Source organism: Furipterus horrens, unplaced genomic scaffold, assembly GCF_987537825.1.
Source record: "Furipterus horrens unplaced genomic scaffold, mFurHor1.1.pri manual_scaffold_9, whole genome shotgun sequence".
In the NCBI taxonomy this organism is placed as follows: Eukaryota; Metazoa; Chordata; class Mammalia; order Chiroptera; family Furipteridae; genus Furipterus; species Furipterus horrens.
In genome coordinates, this window is record NW_028327179.1 from 85,822,835 (window position 1) to 85,837,657 (window position 14,823).

A 14,823-nucleotide genomic window follows, 5' to 3' on the forward strand; every position below is an offset into this window, starting at 1 on the left:
TTTTTTTTTTTATAATTGACATACAACATTGTATAAGTTTAATGTGTACAAATGGTACAATGTGATGATTTGATACACTTATATATTGCAAAGTGATTACCACAGTAGGGTTAGTAACACGCCCATCATCTGACATATTGTAATTATCATCTCCTTTCTGTGGTGAGAACATTTAAGATCAACTCTCTTAGCAACTTCAAGTCTAGAATACGGTATTACTGAGTTACCGTGCTATACATTAGGTTCTCAGCACTCGCTTTTATCTTCATATCACATCTTCAAGATTTTGTTTTAAGCCTTGGGTTTTTCACCTTGTGCCTATTGTCATACTGAGACTTAGGTCCTAGAACTATATACTATAAGTGGTATGACTTGGTTTTGCTTTTTCATCCAAGGCATTCAGTTCATTTACATTATATGTAATCACCAATATATTCAGGTTCAACTTTATCATGTTTACTGTATGCTTTCTCTTTATCTCACTTATTCTGTATGTGCTTTTCATTCGTGTTTCCTTTTAGAAACAGCTTGGGTGGGCCAAAACACTGGGTGGGGCAGGGCCTCAGGGAATCACCAGGGTGGAGCAAACAGTGATAGCCAGGTTGATAGAGTCTCTGTGGTAGGAGGACTTTTCAAAGGAACAGTGGCCTTTGCCAGAACTTCTATCTGGGAGAAAGCTGCCTCGCCAGCTCTCACCCTGATGCTAAACAAGTCAGTTCCTCCCTTATGTCTCTGGTGCCTTTCCAGCTGCTGTCCCCTTGTTGGTCACAGCCAGTCCTTGTATCTGATGGGCCTGGGGGTAAATGCCTCCCATTGACAATAATCAAGGAGTGAGTCGGAGTAAGTCCTTTCCTGAGCACTTTGGAAGGAACTGCCTGGGACTTCAGAGGTTTCTGTCTTTCTCAGCCTCAATCCCTGCTAGTTTTTACAGTCAGAAGGTATGGGGACTTCTCTTCCTGGCACTGGAACCCTGGGCTGGGGGACCTGGTGTGAGGCTAGGACGGCTTACTCCTCAGAGGGGACCTCTATAGCCAGACTCTCCCTCCCTATTTTTATTGGCCATGGGCGGGTATGGGCCATCCCATCCTGCATCTCCACCCCTCCTACCAGTCTCCATGTGGCTTCTTTAATTCTCTAGTTGTAGGACTCCCATTCAGCTTGACTTCAGGCGGTTCTGAATAATGGTTATTCTGTAGTTTAGTTGTAATTCTGATGTGGTTGTGGGAGGAAGCGAGTACCGTGTAAGTACCGTGTTTATCTATGCCACCGTCTTGACCTGGAAGTCCTCCAAAATTTTTTTTTTAATCTCCACTAGTAAAGGAAGCATTATAATTTTACAATCCATTTGATAATTCTGTTCTCTGAAATGCCTTTGTGTCTTTTTCTGTTACATGTTGTTAGTTCTGTTTCTTGTTCATATTGCTCTTTTCTCCTTATTAGTTATATTTTAATGGATTCTGGATGTTGTTTAGAAGATGATTTTTAGAAGTAATTTGGGTAATAACTATGTGTGGTGTCAGATGGGTACAAGATTTGTTGGAATGGTTACTTATTTATATAATCACTGGGTTGTACACCTGAAACAGAGAAGGAAAACTCTGACTCCAAAAAACCTCCGCTGCCTTGCGGCATACCTCTTCAGGGGAAAGGCTAAGGGAGTAAACCCCGACAGAAAATCCGGAGCCGGAGTCCCTAAGGCGGTTTGACGTTGTAGTCAACACCGGCAACTCCTGCGGCGCACCTGAAGCCAAGCTGTATTGACTCCGTCTTTCCCTTGGACCCTTCAGCTGCGAAGAGAGGGGGGGTCTGCTGCATGGGCAACAGCAGACCCTCCATATCACCCTGCCCAGGCTCTGTAGCTTCAGCTTCACTGGAGAGGACACTCCAGCGTCATCGCAAGATGTCGATTCAACACGGGAGGAGACAGATACCGTGTCACTCCCGAGTTGGACTGCACAGCCATTCTCGGCGGTGCAGATAGACTCTTAAGAAGCTACACCATCGTCTCTCGAGACGGATGGCTGCCGCCGCCGACGACACCTGAAACTAATACAATGTTGTATATCAACTATAATTGAAAAATAAAGTTTAAAAAGAAGGCAATTTGGGGTCTACAATAATATTATCATCCCCTTGAGAGGATTTTTGTTTGCTTCTGCCAGATGCCTGAGGGCACTGGTGATTGTGGATCATCTTAATCCAATTTAAGGTTTTAAGATTTTTCTGGGTCACTAAGTGACTTAAAGTTGGGCTATATTTTTGTACCATTCTCTTTGTTATTTACATTGTTTATTTAGCATTATGTGGAAGATTCCATGTAAACCATTCCTGGGTGGATCTAATACTGTGTTGATCTTAGAAGATATTTAACAAAAACTGGACAGGAAATAAATGATCAGGAATGGTCAGACTACTACATCTTTTTATTATGTGCTGTATTTAAGGGGAGGAAGACAGATGTAATGAAGAATAACCTTTTTACTGTGAATTATTATCTATCATATATTTCTAGAATGATGAATTTCAAAATAAGGCTTACATGAAATATTTGTAAAATATATTTTGAAATTTTTGTGTTTCCCAGAAGAGGGCATCCTAACATAGTGAATCCAGATCAGCTTCTTTCCTAGGAAGGAAGATGCTTTTTAAACATAGTTTTGCTGTATTACTGTGCTGCATTGTCATAGTGTTAAGAGTAGGAAAGAACTTTAACCCTTTCATGTGGCAGATATGGAAACTGAGGCCCAGCTGGTAGAAATGTTTTACAGTTTAATCATTCAACAGTTATTGAAGAATTACTTACTATATACTACTATAAATAACACTATGAACAAGAAAGGTAAGAGCTTACTCTGAAAGGTGTTTACAGACCAGTGAGGAGAAGGGTATATACATAATAAAGTAAAATGGTTTCAGAAAGCACTGAGTGCTCTGAAGAAAACATTGAAGTATGATAAACGAACAAGGAAGGGTAGTTGCTTTTTCTAGTCCTATTTCCTCTCCTCCCTCCACTGAGATAACCTCTATTCTGAATTTGGTCTTTATCATTCTCTTCACATTTGTTTTATATTTTTGCTGTATATCAGTAAATATTTAGCATTTTTTTCATTTTTTTAGTTTTATTTGAATGGTATCACTCTGTTCTTATCATTCTGTAACATTAATTATATTTCACTTGGTATTCTTTTTCTGAGATTCATTCATGACTAATTTGGTATTCCACTCATTTTCTGACTCTCTCATATATTGGTAGAATACTTAGATTATTTATAATATTTTACAATTATAATTGTTGCAAATAAAAATCATTTTTCATGTTTTCTTTTGCATATCGTGAGTTCCTCTTGGCATTGGCTTTCAAACTCTTGACAATATTTCACAGTAATACATTTTACATTGTGACCTAGAATACACAGATGCACATATAATGAAATAATAATTTCCATGAAGTAACACTTACCCCTTACTCCAAGTAACATATTCTCTGATAGTTTCTTTCACTTTATTCTCTTTTATTAAAAACAAAACAAAAAAACAGTCATAAGCCGCTGAAGGGTAGAAACCTGCAGTATGAAAACCACTGCTTCAGGGAATAGCCAGGAAGGAGAGGGAAGTGGAGCATAAAGATGAGCACGTTTTCAGTTTTACTAGATATTCCAAATGTCTTTTCAAATCGTTGCATTAGTTTGCATTCCCATAAGCAGTATACTACAGGGCCTGCTGTTTCTTGTCCTCACCACAGTTGGTATTGTCAGTAGGTTTTCGTTTTTGCCAGTCTAATGGGTATGAAATAGTATCTTATTGCTGCTTAATTTGCTTGGCTCTGAGCTAGAGATTCCAGCCAGAGCAGGAGGACAAGATAGAACACCATTTCAGATCTTTATTGACTATTCATTTTCCTTCTTTTGCATATACCTTTGTCTGTTTTCCAGCTGGATCATTTTTTTTTCTTATTGGCTTATAAAGTTATTGATGTTTTTAAAAATTCTTTTCTGGGTAATATACATTACAATTATCTTCTCCCAGTTTTTTGCCCACTCCCTCCCCCAATTTTTTTTATTTCTTTCTTTCCATAAAAGTTTTGATTTATATTACTGTGAAATTTATGTCTTTTACCTTACAGTTTGTCCTTTTGGAATCTTATTTAAGGCATTCTTAAACCTGAGTTTATAAATACTCCCAATAGTTTATTGTAGAAGTTATAAAGTTAGGTTTTTTTTGTTTTTTATTGATGTTGATGTTTTACACTTAGGTCTTTATCCACTTGGAATTTATTTTTGTGTATGGTAGTATGTAGGGATCTAGTTTCATTGTTTTCTCATGTAGGCAATCAGTTACCCCAGCACCACATTTTTAGCAGTCTCTCCTTTTCCCGCTTGTATCTTTTGTCACAAGAGGGTTTTTGTGAACTCTTAATTCAGTTGTATTGGTTTATTTGTCTTAATGAATATAGCTTTTTAGTAACTATTGATATTAGGTAGGATGAGTTATTCCCCTGCACCCCAACCTCCTTCTTTAAATCTTCCATATTGTTCTGGCTATTCTTGGTCTTTGGCAGTTCCATTTAAATTTTAGGAGAAGTTTATCAAATTCCACAAAAACCCATATTGGAATTTTTGTTTGAATTACATTGAATTTACAAATTAATTTAATAAGCAGCTTTATTCATAATAGCCTAAAACTGGAAATAGCCTTAGTGTACATCAATAGGATAATGGGTAAACTGTGGTTTATTCATACTCTGGAATATGAATAAAAAGAATAAACCACTGATACATTTATAACAACATGGATGAATCTCAGAAACATTCTAAGTGAAAGAAACCTTACACAAAGAAGTATAAACTGTATGATTCCATTTATTTGAAATTCCAGAATAAGCAAAACTAATACAGGGTTTTTAAAAAATCAAAATTGTGGGTACTTGTGGGAAGTAGGATGAAAACTGACTGGGAAGGGGCATGAGAGAACTTCCTGTAGTGATGGGATTATTATATGTCTTGATTAGGAGGTTAGGCTTCATAGGCATATAAATTTTTCTTTTTTTACTGTGTGGTTGCCTCTCACTCGCACCCCTAACTGGGGACCTGACGTGCAACCCAGTAATGTGCCCTGACTGGGAATCGAACCAGCGACACTTGGCTTGCAGGCCGATGCTCAATCCACTGAGCCACTGCAGCCAGGGCTGGCATATAAATTTTTTGAAAGTTATTGACTATACACTTATGATTTGTAAATTTAATTGTATTAAATTTTACTTCAAGAGAAAAATTGTAAACAGTTGAACTCTAGCTAATGATATTCCTACTGAAGTATTTAGAGGGAAATCATACTGCAGTTTACTTTGAAATGCATTATAAAAAACATATATGAGTTGATGAATGAATAGAAAAATGGATAGATACATATATTGGATAGTAAAATGTTAATGTATAATGTAGGTTGTAGATATATGAATGTTCACTGTAAAATTCTTTTAACTTCGCTATATATTTGGAAGTTTTAATAATAAAATGGACTCCTACAACTCAGTAGCATTAAAACAAATAACTTGATTAGAAACTGGACATGGACTTAAGTAGGCATCTTCCTAACAAAGACACAATAAAATTTCCAAAGAGGTGGTTTCTGGGGAAGTCAGAGGGCCCAGGGCCAGAGCAGTCAGGGATAGTGAATCAGGTTACCTGGAAAATAGGCATGAGAGATAAATGTATGCAGTCTATTTCTGGGTTGCTGGTAGGCATTACATTTGCACAATATTCAGTATATTAAAATTATAAGCATAGGATTTTATATTTCGGGGTGAAAAAATGATCTGGCATATGGTATTTTTTTTAAAGCCAAATTTCAGTCTTAATAGATTTTTATTTAAAAAATGAAAAGTCATCTCATATCCAGCGTGTGGCCCTTCTGAAAATTATGGTCATCTCTCCCATTGAATCAATGACTTTTTAAACGTGGCTAAATGGGACTGAGAAAATATATTTATGACTTTCTCCGTGTTTTGCATTCTTGACTAGCCTAGTTGCTTTGGAACAGCCAAGAAAATCACCAAGATTACTTTTAGGGGTTATTTTACTGGGGAGTTTAAGAACTAATGGATTGTTTCTACTTCAGGCAATGTGGAAAGGTATGCAATTGTGAAGTGTTTCGTTATAGCTTATTAATCCCTAAGGGAAACTTAGACTGTAGATATAAGTACAAACCCAGTGCAGTTTTTGTTTTCTGTATGTTGTTGGAGAAACAAAGTTTTATATAGCAAGCACATGGCCTCCCATATTTCATGATGCCTTTATTAGGATCTGTATTAGCCCCTAATTTTGTTGAAATATTTTTCCCTCTTCCTCTTGAAAAATAAGTTCTAAAATATAGTTTATTATGTTTTCCATCATTAAAAAGTTTATTCCTTTTTCACTGTGAGTAGTTCACACAAGGAAAAAATAGTAAACACTTTGTTTTAGTGTGTTGTATAACTTCAGCATATATTAAACTAATTTTTACAAGTTTTCATCCTAAACCTCAATTCATATAATTAATACTTTGCCTGTTTTATTTATTACCTAATTGTGCTTCTTTTATTAATAAAACTAATAGAAAAGGATCCTTTATTTAGTTGATGATGAGACCTACATTGAATTTTCCTGTAGTAGTTATTAGAGTATTAAAAGATAAGTAATATTATATTGATAAATCTGTCCTTTAAAAAGGAATATATTTTAGGATGTCATCACTTTGATGTGAATCATGTAAATGTTGATAATATGCAGTTTTTTACATATTTAGTGTTTCAGGAGAGCCACTTAAATTGCCTTTTTGCCCACACATATTATGTGTTGTTTTTAAAGTGACATTAAAAAAATAGTTTATGTAGAGAACTGTTAGTGGATGCTAATTGTCTCCCCATCTGTATTGTTGGATATTTGTTCAACTAGTTTGTTAGTTGCAAATGCATATTATCAGAATAAAAGTATATTTGTAAGTGCTATGGGAACTAATAATTAGGGATAGCATCAAGAAAATGCAAATCAAAACCACAATAAGATACCACTTCACACTTATTAGTTTTGCAATAATAAAAAAAATAAAGATAGGTGAGGATGTGGAGAAACTGGAACCCTTGTGTGCTGTTGGTGAGAATGTAAAATGGTACAACCTCTATGGAAAACAGTATGAAGGTTCCTCAAAAAATAAAAAATAGAACTATCATATTGGTTTGGCCAAAAGTTCATTCACTGTTTTTCTGTAAGCTGGCTCTAGTAGCGCTTAGTTGTCTTTAACTTCATTTGAAACAATTTTGTTAGATTGTATTGTGACAGCTGTCATATCGGTATGCGTTAAAAATGATCAAAATTGGTGAATTTTTGTGTATCCATTTTAATATTGAAGATGGAAGAAACTACTCAATATTTTTGGCGTAGTATGCTTTATTATTTGAAGAAAGGCAAAACTGCAACTGAATCACAAAAAAGATTTGTGCAGTGTATGGTGAAGGTGCTGTGACCTATTCAAATGTGTCAAAAGTGGTTTGGAAAGTTTCGTGCTGAAGATTTCTCACTGGACAATGCTCCACAGTGAGGTAGACCAGTTGAAGTTGATAGTGATCAAATTGAGACATTGAGAACAATTAATGTTATATTACATGGGAGATAGCTGGCATACTGAAAATATCCAGATCAATAAAGTTATTGGTGGAAATGAAAAAAGTGTCTGATTTTATGGAAAAAAAACCATACGAACTTTTTGGCCAACCCTATATAATCCTGCAGTTCTGCCTCTGGGCATTTATTCAAAAGAATTGAAATCAGGATCTTGTAGAGTTATTTGCACTCCCATGTTCATTGCAGCCTTATTCACAGTAGCCAAGATATGGAGATAATGTCCATTGACAAATGAATGGATAAAGAAAATGTGATATACACACACACTGGAATATTATTCATCTTTGAAAAGGGAAATTCTGCTATAAGCAACAGTGTAGGTGAACCTTGAGGGCATTATGCTAAGTGAACTAAGCCAGTTACAGACAGACGGTTACTGCATGATTCCACTTGTATGAGGTATCTAAACTAGTCAAATTCCTAGAAGCAGAGAGTAGAAGTGATGGTTGCCAAGGACTGAGGAGTAGAAATGGGGAGTTGCTATTCAACAGGTATAAAGTTTCAGTTATGTAAGAGGAGTGAATTTCATACTGTGCCTATGTTGAACAGTACTGTATTATACAGGAAAAACGTTTTCTAATTAAGATGATACTCATCCAGATATTCCTCTTATAGGTGGTGGTGTTGTGGTTGGATTTCCAAGAATGAATGATTATCTCTGACTTCCTTAACTTGTCTTCTCTCTTGGGGTAATGGAAAGGGGCACAGGGATGGACATGGAATTTGAAATCTGTAATTTTTTTTTTAAGCTTCCTGTCAGTGCTGCAATTACATCCAGTACCTCTGAGAATATTTCCTTAACAGTATGGGTATGGTGGCAAAACAAAATAAATATTATGTAAAATTCATGCTGGTGTGTGGTGGGGAGGTATGTCATTCACTTTTTTAAAAGACTCATTTTTAAGTCTTATTGGTAAATTAAAATATGATTCATGTTGAACAATAGTAAAATATATTGATGATAATATCAGGAACCTTTTATAAGTATTGGTAACATATTAGGAAATAAATGCTACCCTTTTTGTACCTTTAATTGTGTTCTGTCTTATACAGTTAATAGGCTCTGCCTAATCTTAGCACATACATTATTATTTCAGGTCCTGTGGGAATGGCTGCTGCTGCTGCTGTGGCAACAGGAAAGAAAAGGAAACGGCCTCATGTGTTTGAATCTAATCCATCTATCCGGAAGAGACAGCAAACACGTTTGCTTCGGTGAGGGCATTTTTATCCATATTGTTGCTATTTCTCAACTATTTCATGGTGTGGACGACACAGAACATACATTACTAGGTTTACCAAGGATAACAAGTTAAATCCCTTTAATTAGACTTTAAAGTACTGTTACAAAATTAAATGTACTAGAAATATGATTAACAGATGTATAATATCAGTTAATTCTTAGAAAATCTATATGCCTAGTATGTGCCAGGCATTGTTCTAGGCCTTGGGAATATAATAGTGAATGAAACACATTCCAGAAGTAAAGAAATATGTAACATTTCAGATGATGATAAGAGCTATTGGAAGCAAATAAAGTAGAGGAAGGAGAACAAAAAAGTTAGGGAATTAGCGGGAATATCGTGGTTTCTCTCTGTCTTTTTTTGTTTTTTATTTTTATTTTTTTAAAGATTTTATTTGCTTTTAGAAAGAGAGGAAGGGTGGGAGGAAGAGAAGGAGAGAACATCAGTATGCGAGAGATACATAGGATCAGTTGCCTCTCACATGCCCCCAACTGGAGACCTAGGCTGCAGCCCAGCCATGTGCCCTGACTGGAAATTGAACCAGTAACCTTTTTGGTTCACATGCCGATGTTCAATCCACTGAGCCATACCAGCCAGGGCTCTCTTTTTTTTATAGGGATGGTCTGGGAACTCCCCTTTTATAAGACAACCTTTGACAGAGACCTGAAGTAAGTGAAAAGGCAACCATGTCGATATCTAGGGGAAGAGTTTTTCCCCTAGGGAAATAGGGAATAGCAAGAGAAAAGGTTCTAAAGTGGGAAGGAACGTGGTAGTCATGTTTGAGGAATGGCTAAGGAGAGAATGAGAGGAGATATGGTCAGTAGTAGTGGAGAGCCACATCAGGAGGTCTCTTGGTCTAATTATAGGGGCTTTGACTTTGGCTCTGAATGAGGTGAGAAGTCAATAAAGGCTTTTGAACAAAGCAGATATGATCTGACTTAAGTTTTAAAAGGATCATTCAGACTACTGGGTGGACAGCAGACTCTGGGAGTATTAAGAATTGGAGCAGGGAGACCAATTAGAAGGTTAATGTAGTAATCCAGGCAAGAAATGATAGCGTCTTAAAGCCAATGGAGCAGCAGCAAAAGTGGTAAGAGGCGGTCAGGTCAGGTTCTGGTTGCATTTCAAGAGTCAGCTCCAGCATTATTTATGGATGGATTGGATGGATGCGGGATGTGAGAGGGAAAAAGGACTGAATGCTGACCTCAAGGATTTTGTTCTGATTACTAGAAGGATTGAGATGACACTGAAAGAGGAGTAGGCATGCAAGTGAGGTTAGCATCAGGAATTTGGTTTTGGTTAAATTTATGATACCCCTTAACCGTTAAGTAAAGATACAAAATAAGCAGTTGGATATATGAGTCTGAAATTCAAAGGTGACACCTTAGCTGAAGATAAAAGCAATATAGGTAGTATTTAAAACTATGAGACTGAAAGAGATCACCTAGGGAGTGGACGTGGACTTAGACCTGAAGCACCCTACCATTTAGCAGTTGGAGAGATGAGAGGAACTAGCAAAGAAGTCTAAGAAGCAACCAGGAGGACAACCAAGAGAGTGGTATATTGGAAACCAAGTGCAAGAAGTGTTTCATGAAAGAGAGCATGTGATCAGCTCTGTCAAATACTGCTGACAGGTTGAATAAGATGCAAATTGACCTTTAGGTTTAGCAGCTATGGAGGTTATGCTTGAACTTGACAAGGACATTTTCAAAAGAGTGGTAAGAATGAAAGGATTGGAGTGTCTTCAAGAGAGAATGGAAAAGCCCTGGCTGCTGTGGCTTAGTGGATTGAGCATCGGCCTGTGAGCCAAGTGTCGCTGGTTCGATTCCCTGTCAGGGCACATGACTCCATTGCACGTCAGGTCCCCAGTTGGGGGCGCAAGTGAGAGGCGACCACACAGTGATGTTTCTCTCCCTCTCTTTTTCCTTCTCTCTCTCTAAAAATAAAATAAAATAAATAAATAAATTATTTTTAAAAAAAGAGAGAGAATGGAAAGAGGAATTGGCGACAGTGAATATAATACAGTAGTCCCTCTCTATATCGCGGTTCGCTTATTGTGGCCTCGCTGTATCGTGAGATTTTTAAAAAATATTATATTTAATTATTTATCACAGATTTTTCCCTATATCGCAGGATTTTGCGGTACTGTATATGTATGTTGTTTAAGTTACATAGGTTTAAGAGCATAGAATATTTTTAAGAACATAAGTAGTGTTTATAAAAGTGTGGAAAAGGTTAATAAGGGAGTGGGAAAGGTTAATAAGGGACTGGGACTGGTTTATAAGTGTGTGGGAAGGGTTTATAAAGCCTTAAAATATATATAAATACTAAAATAAATGTAAGGTTCCTACTTCGCAGATTTTCACCTATCACGGGGGTCTAGAACATAATACCCGCAATAAGTGAGGGATCACTGTATAGACCATCCTTCAAGGATTGCCACCAAATTTCTTGGTTGGTATGTTGTCTTTTGCTCATTTTTATTTCTTCTGAAGAGTTTATAGATAACAAAGAAAGATTAGTATATTAAGTATGCTACATGGAGGACTTAATATTTTGATAGGTTGTATAACATGCATTCATATATGATAAGAGATTTATAAAATGTTCAAGTAGTTTTCTCTTATAGTATTTTAAATATTATAGCCAAAACTTCTAGTGTTTATTGGCATGTTGATTCCAAAGGGAGTGCCAGCCCACATAAATGATATGTTGAAAAGAATTAGAAAATACAGTCTAGATTGAGAACATAAGAAGATTATAAGAAACTGAAGGGAAAACTTGGAAAGTACTTAACAATAGCTTTCAGCAACAGAGAAGTTATATACCACTAGATGGGCACAGGCAGGAGAAATTAGAATGTATTATTTATAGAAGTACGAGTATATATTTGCTATAAAAGACATAGACACAACAGTGCATGCTTTTGGAGAAAGACAGAAAACTTAATTTAGATACATTGGCTTCACTTCATTTGACTTACATGACTCACCAGTCCCTTGGGAGAGTAAACTAGTGTATCTAATCAGAGTAAATGGTCTCAAGTCAAAGCCCATTTTGTGTCTGTGTCAGTCACTGTAATTCCTCTCTGTTTCTTTTATTTTAATTTAATTTAATTTTATTGTTTTATAAGATTTTATTTATTTATTTTAGAGAGAGGGGAAAGGAGGGAGAAAGAGAGGGAGAGAAACATCAATGTGTGGTTGCCTCTTGAGCACCCCCAACCAGGGACTCATGCAACCCAGGCATGTGCCCTGATTGGGAATTGAACCAGAGACCCTTTGATTTGCAGGTTGGTGCTCAATGCACTGAGCCATGCCAGCCAGGGCTCGCGCTCTCTCCCTCTCTCTCTCTCTCCCTCTCTCTCTCTCTCTCTCTCTCTCTCTCTCTCTCTCTCTCAAGATTTTTATATATTTTTAGAGGGAGAGAAACATTGACATGCAAGAGAGACATGCAGGAGAGAGATCGATCAGTTGCCTCTCGCATACCTTCAACCAGAGACCTGGCCCACAACCCAGGCATGTGCCCTGACTGGGAATCAAACTGGTGACCTTTCAGTTCGCAGGCCAGCACTCAAAAATCACTGAGCCACACCAGCCAGGGTTAATTTTTCTCTTTTTTAACTGATTTTATTTTCTGTTCATTCTCTGATTCAGGAAACTTCGAGCCACGTTAGATGAATATACTACTCGAGTGGGACAGCAAGCTATTGTCCTCTGTATCTCACCCTCCAAACCCAACCCTGTTTTTAAAGTGTTTGGTGCAGCACCGTTGGAGAATGTGGTAAGAGAACTGAGCTGTGTTCTAAGATACCCTTTGCTTTCTGTGGGTTGTCACTCCCATTCTTGTGATCTTCTGTTAGCATGACAGTTACTACTTCTATCCTCCTCTCATCCAGGACGGGAGTGGGGAGTGGGGTTTTCACATTACTTTATGCAGATCAAAATAAAAATGATTGTTTCTCCTTCCTGTAACAACCAGAAGCAATGGAAGAAATATGGTGTTGTGTTTATTAAGAAACCAATGTAGAATTTTGTAAGGAAATTGCTGATTTATGTTAGAAACAAAGTGGTAGATAATTCTAAGATGTAAACTTCATGAGGCAAAGCTGGGAGCATTTTATTTATCACTGATATTTGAGTTGCATATTTAAAATCTCTTACATTCAAAGATTTGACTTAACACTGCTTCAGTTTTGAAATGTAGTTAAATATTTGGATTGTATACCTATCCATAGGTAACTTTATAAAAATATTATTATACTATGTGAACTACTCTTTCTCTGGCCAAAATAACTTTGAATCATTAATAGAGTAATGATCTATCCAGATTCATATTGAATTTTGTTTTTATAAGAATAAAATGTATTCCCTTAAAATGACATTTATTAGATTTTGCCCATATTGAATGTAGACATTTCAAGGATTCAGTTTAGTAATCATTTGAGATTTTGTTACTTGTATTGCTTTTTTCTTTCACACACAGTGTTGTGGTTCTTAATGTTTTTGAGTTTTATTTTTGGTTTCCCCAAAATTACTGAGGCCCTAGAATAGAATGCATATTAGGACCTTTCCTTAGAGGAATATGGGAGAAATATGGTTCAAAATGGTGCCTGACAAGCAGTTTTTAGTATCAAACTGTTGATAGACATGAAATCTGCACATATCTTCTTTTCTTCAGTAATAACAATTTTAAATATTATACTACTGATGTGATCTGTGAAAAAGACTCACCTAGAAGACTCAGAAAAATACCTCTGAAAATTACTCACTGAAAAACCCAAAAGAAAGTTTTAGGAGACATTGGAATTGTCCATAGAATACAAGAAGATATATAGATTTTCTGAAACAAGAATAAACAGTCATATGGTAGACTAGGCGGAGACAAAAGGTAGTTTTCCATTGACTGACATTTGATAAGTGAGGCTAAAGAATAAATGCCAATGGAATAAGAAGCAGAATATGTTCCAGAGCATTAAAGAGGAAATAAAAACAAAGCTATATACTAATTAATTCTGTTATAAACCATAACTATAAATGAGTTAAACTCCCTTGTTAAAGACAGATTTTCTTTCAGATTGGAATAATAATCCAAATTAAAACCTAACTGTTTAATTTATGTGACATACTTGGTTACTCACAAATGTTTGAAGCAGCTGCAAATGATACCAATAAGAAAATGAAATGAATCCACAGATTAGGACGAAATATTTGCAAGTTGTATCTGGTAAAGAACTTGTATCCAGAATATATAAAAAACTTATAACTCAACAATAAAAAGACAAATAACCCAATTTTAAAATGGCAAAAAATCTGAGTATTTCTCCAAAGAAGCAAGCACCTGAGCACTAATAATGAATAATCATTAAGGAAATGAAAATCAAAACCACAGTGAGATAACACTTCATACTCACTAGGATGACTGGTCAAAAAGGTGGACAATAATAAGTGTTGATAAAGGTGTGGAGAAATAGGAACCCTCGTACATTGCTGTTGAGAATATAGTGATGTAGGTACTTTGGAAAGCAGTTTGGCAATTTCGTAAAATGTTAAAAGTAGAGTTACCATATGACCCAGGAATTCTACTCCTAGGTTTATCCAAAAGAACTGAAAATAAAACTTACACACAAGGCTCATATCAGCAAAACTTACACATAAACACTTAAACACAATATTCATAGAATTTTCATAATTGCAGCATTTTCATAACAGCCACATAGGGGAAACAACCCAGATATTCATCAACTGAATGATAGATAAATAAAATGCAGTTTTATCCATATAATGGAATATTAATCAGCAATAGAAAGTAATCAAGTCTTGATAGATACTACAGTATGTGTGAACCTTGAAAACATCATGCTAAGTGAAAGATCCTAGTCACAAAACACCACATATTGTATGATTCCATTTATATGCAGTGTC

At 36.1% G+C, this 14,823-nt stretch overlaps 1 protein-coding gene across 8 annotated transcripts in view; it reads left to right on the top strand.

The window, feature by feature from the left end:
* The window catches only part of NRF1 (nuclear respiratory factor 1), a 131,046-nt gene that overhangs the window by 41,753 nt on the left and 74,470 nt on the right, over positions 1–14,823 (top strand). For all 8 annotated transcript variants that reach the window (XM_090287505.1, XM_090287508.1, XM_090287507.1 and 5 more), the window contains 2 exons: positions 8,756–8,870; positions 12,556–12,682. In XM_090287505.1, the coding sequence (XP_090143631.1) occupies positions 8,756–8,870; positions 12,556–12,682 (242 nt within the window). The remainder of the gene's footprint in view (positions 1–8,755; positions 8,871–12,555; positions 12,683–14,823) is intronic.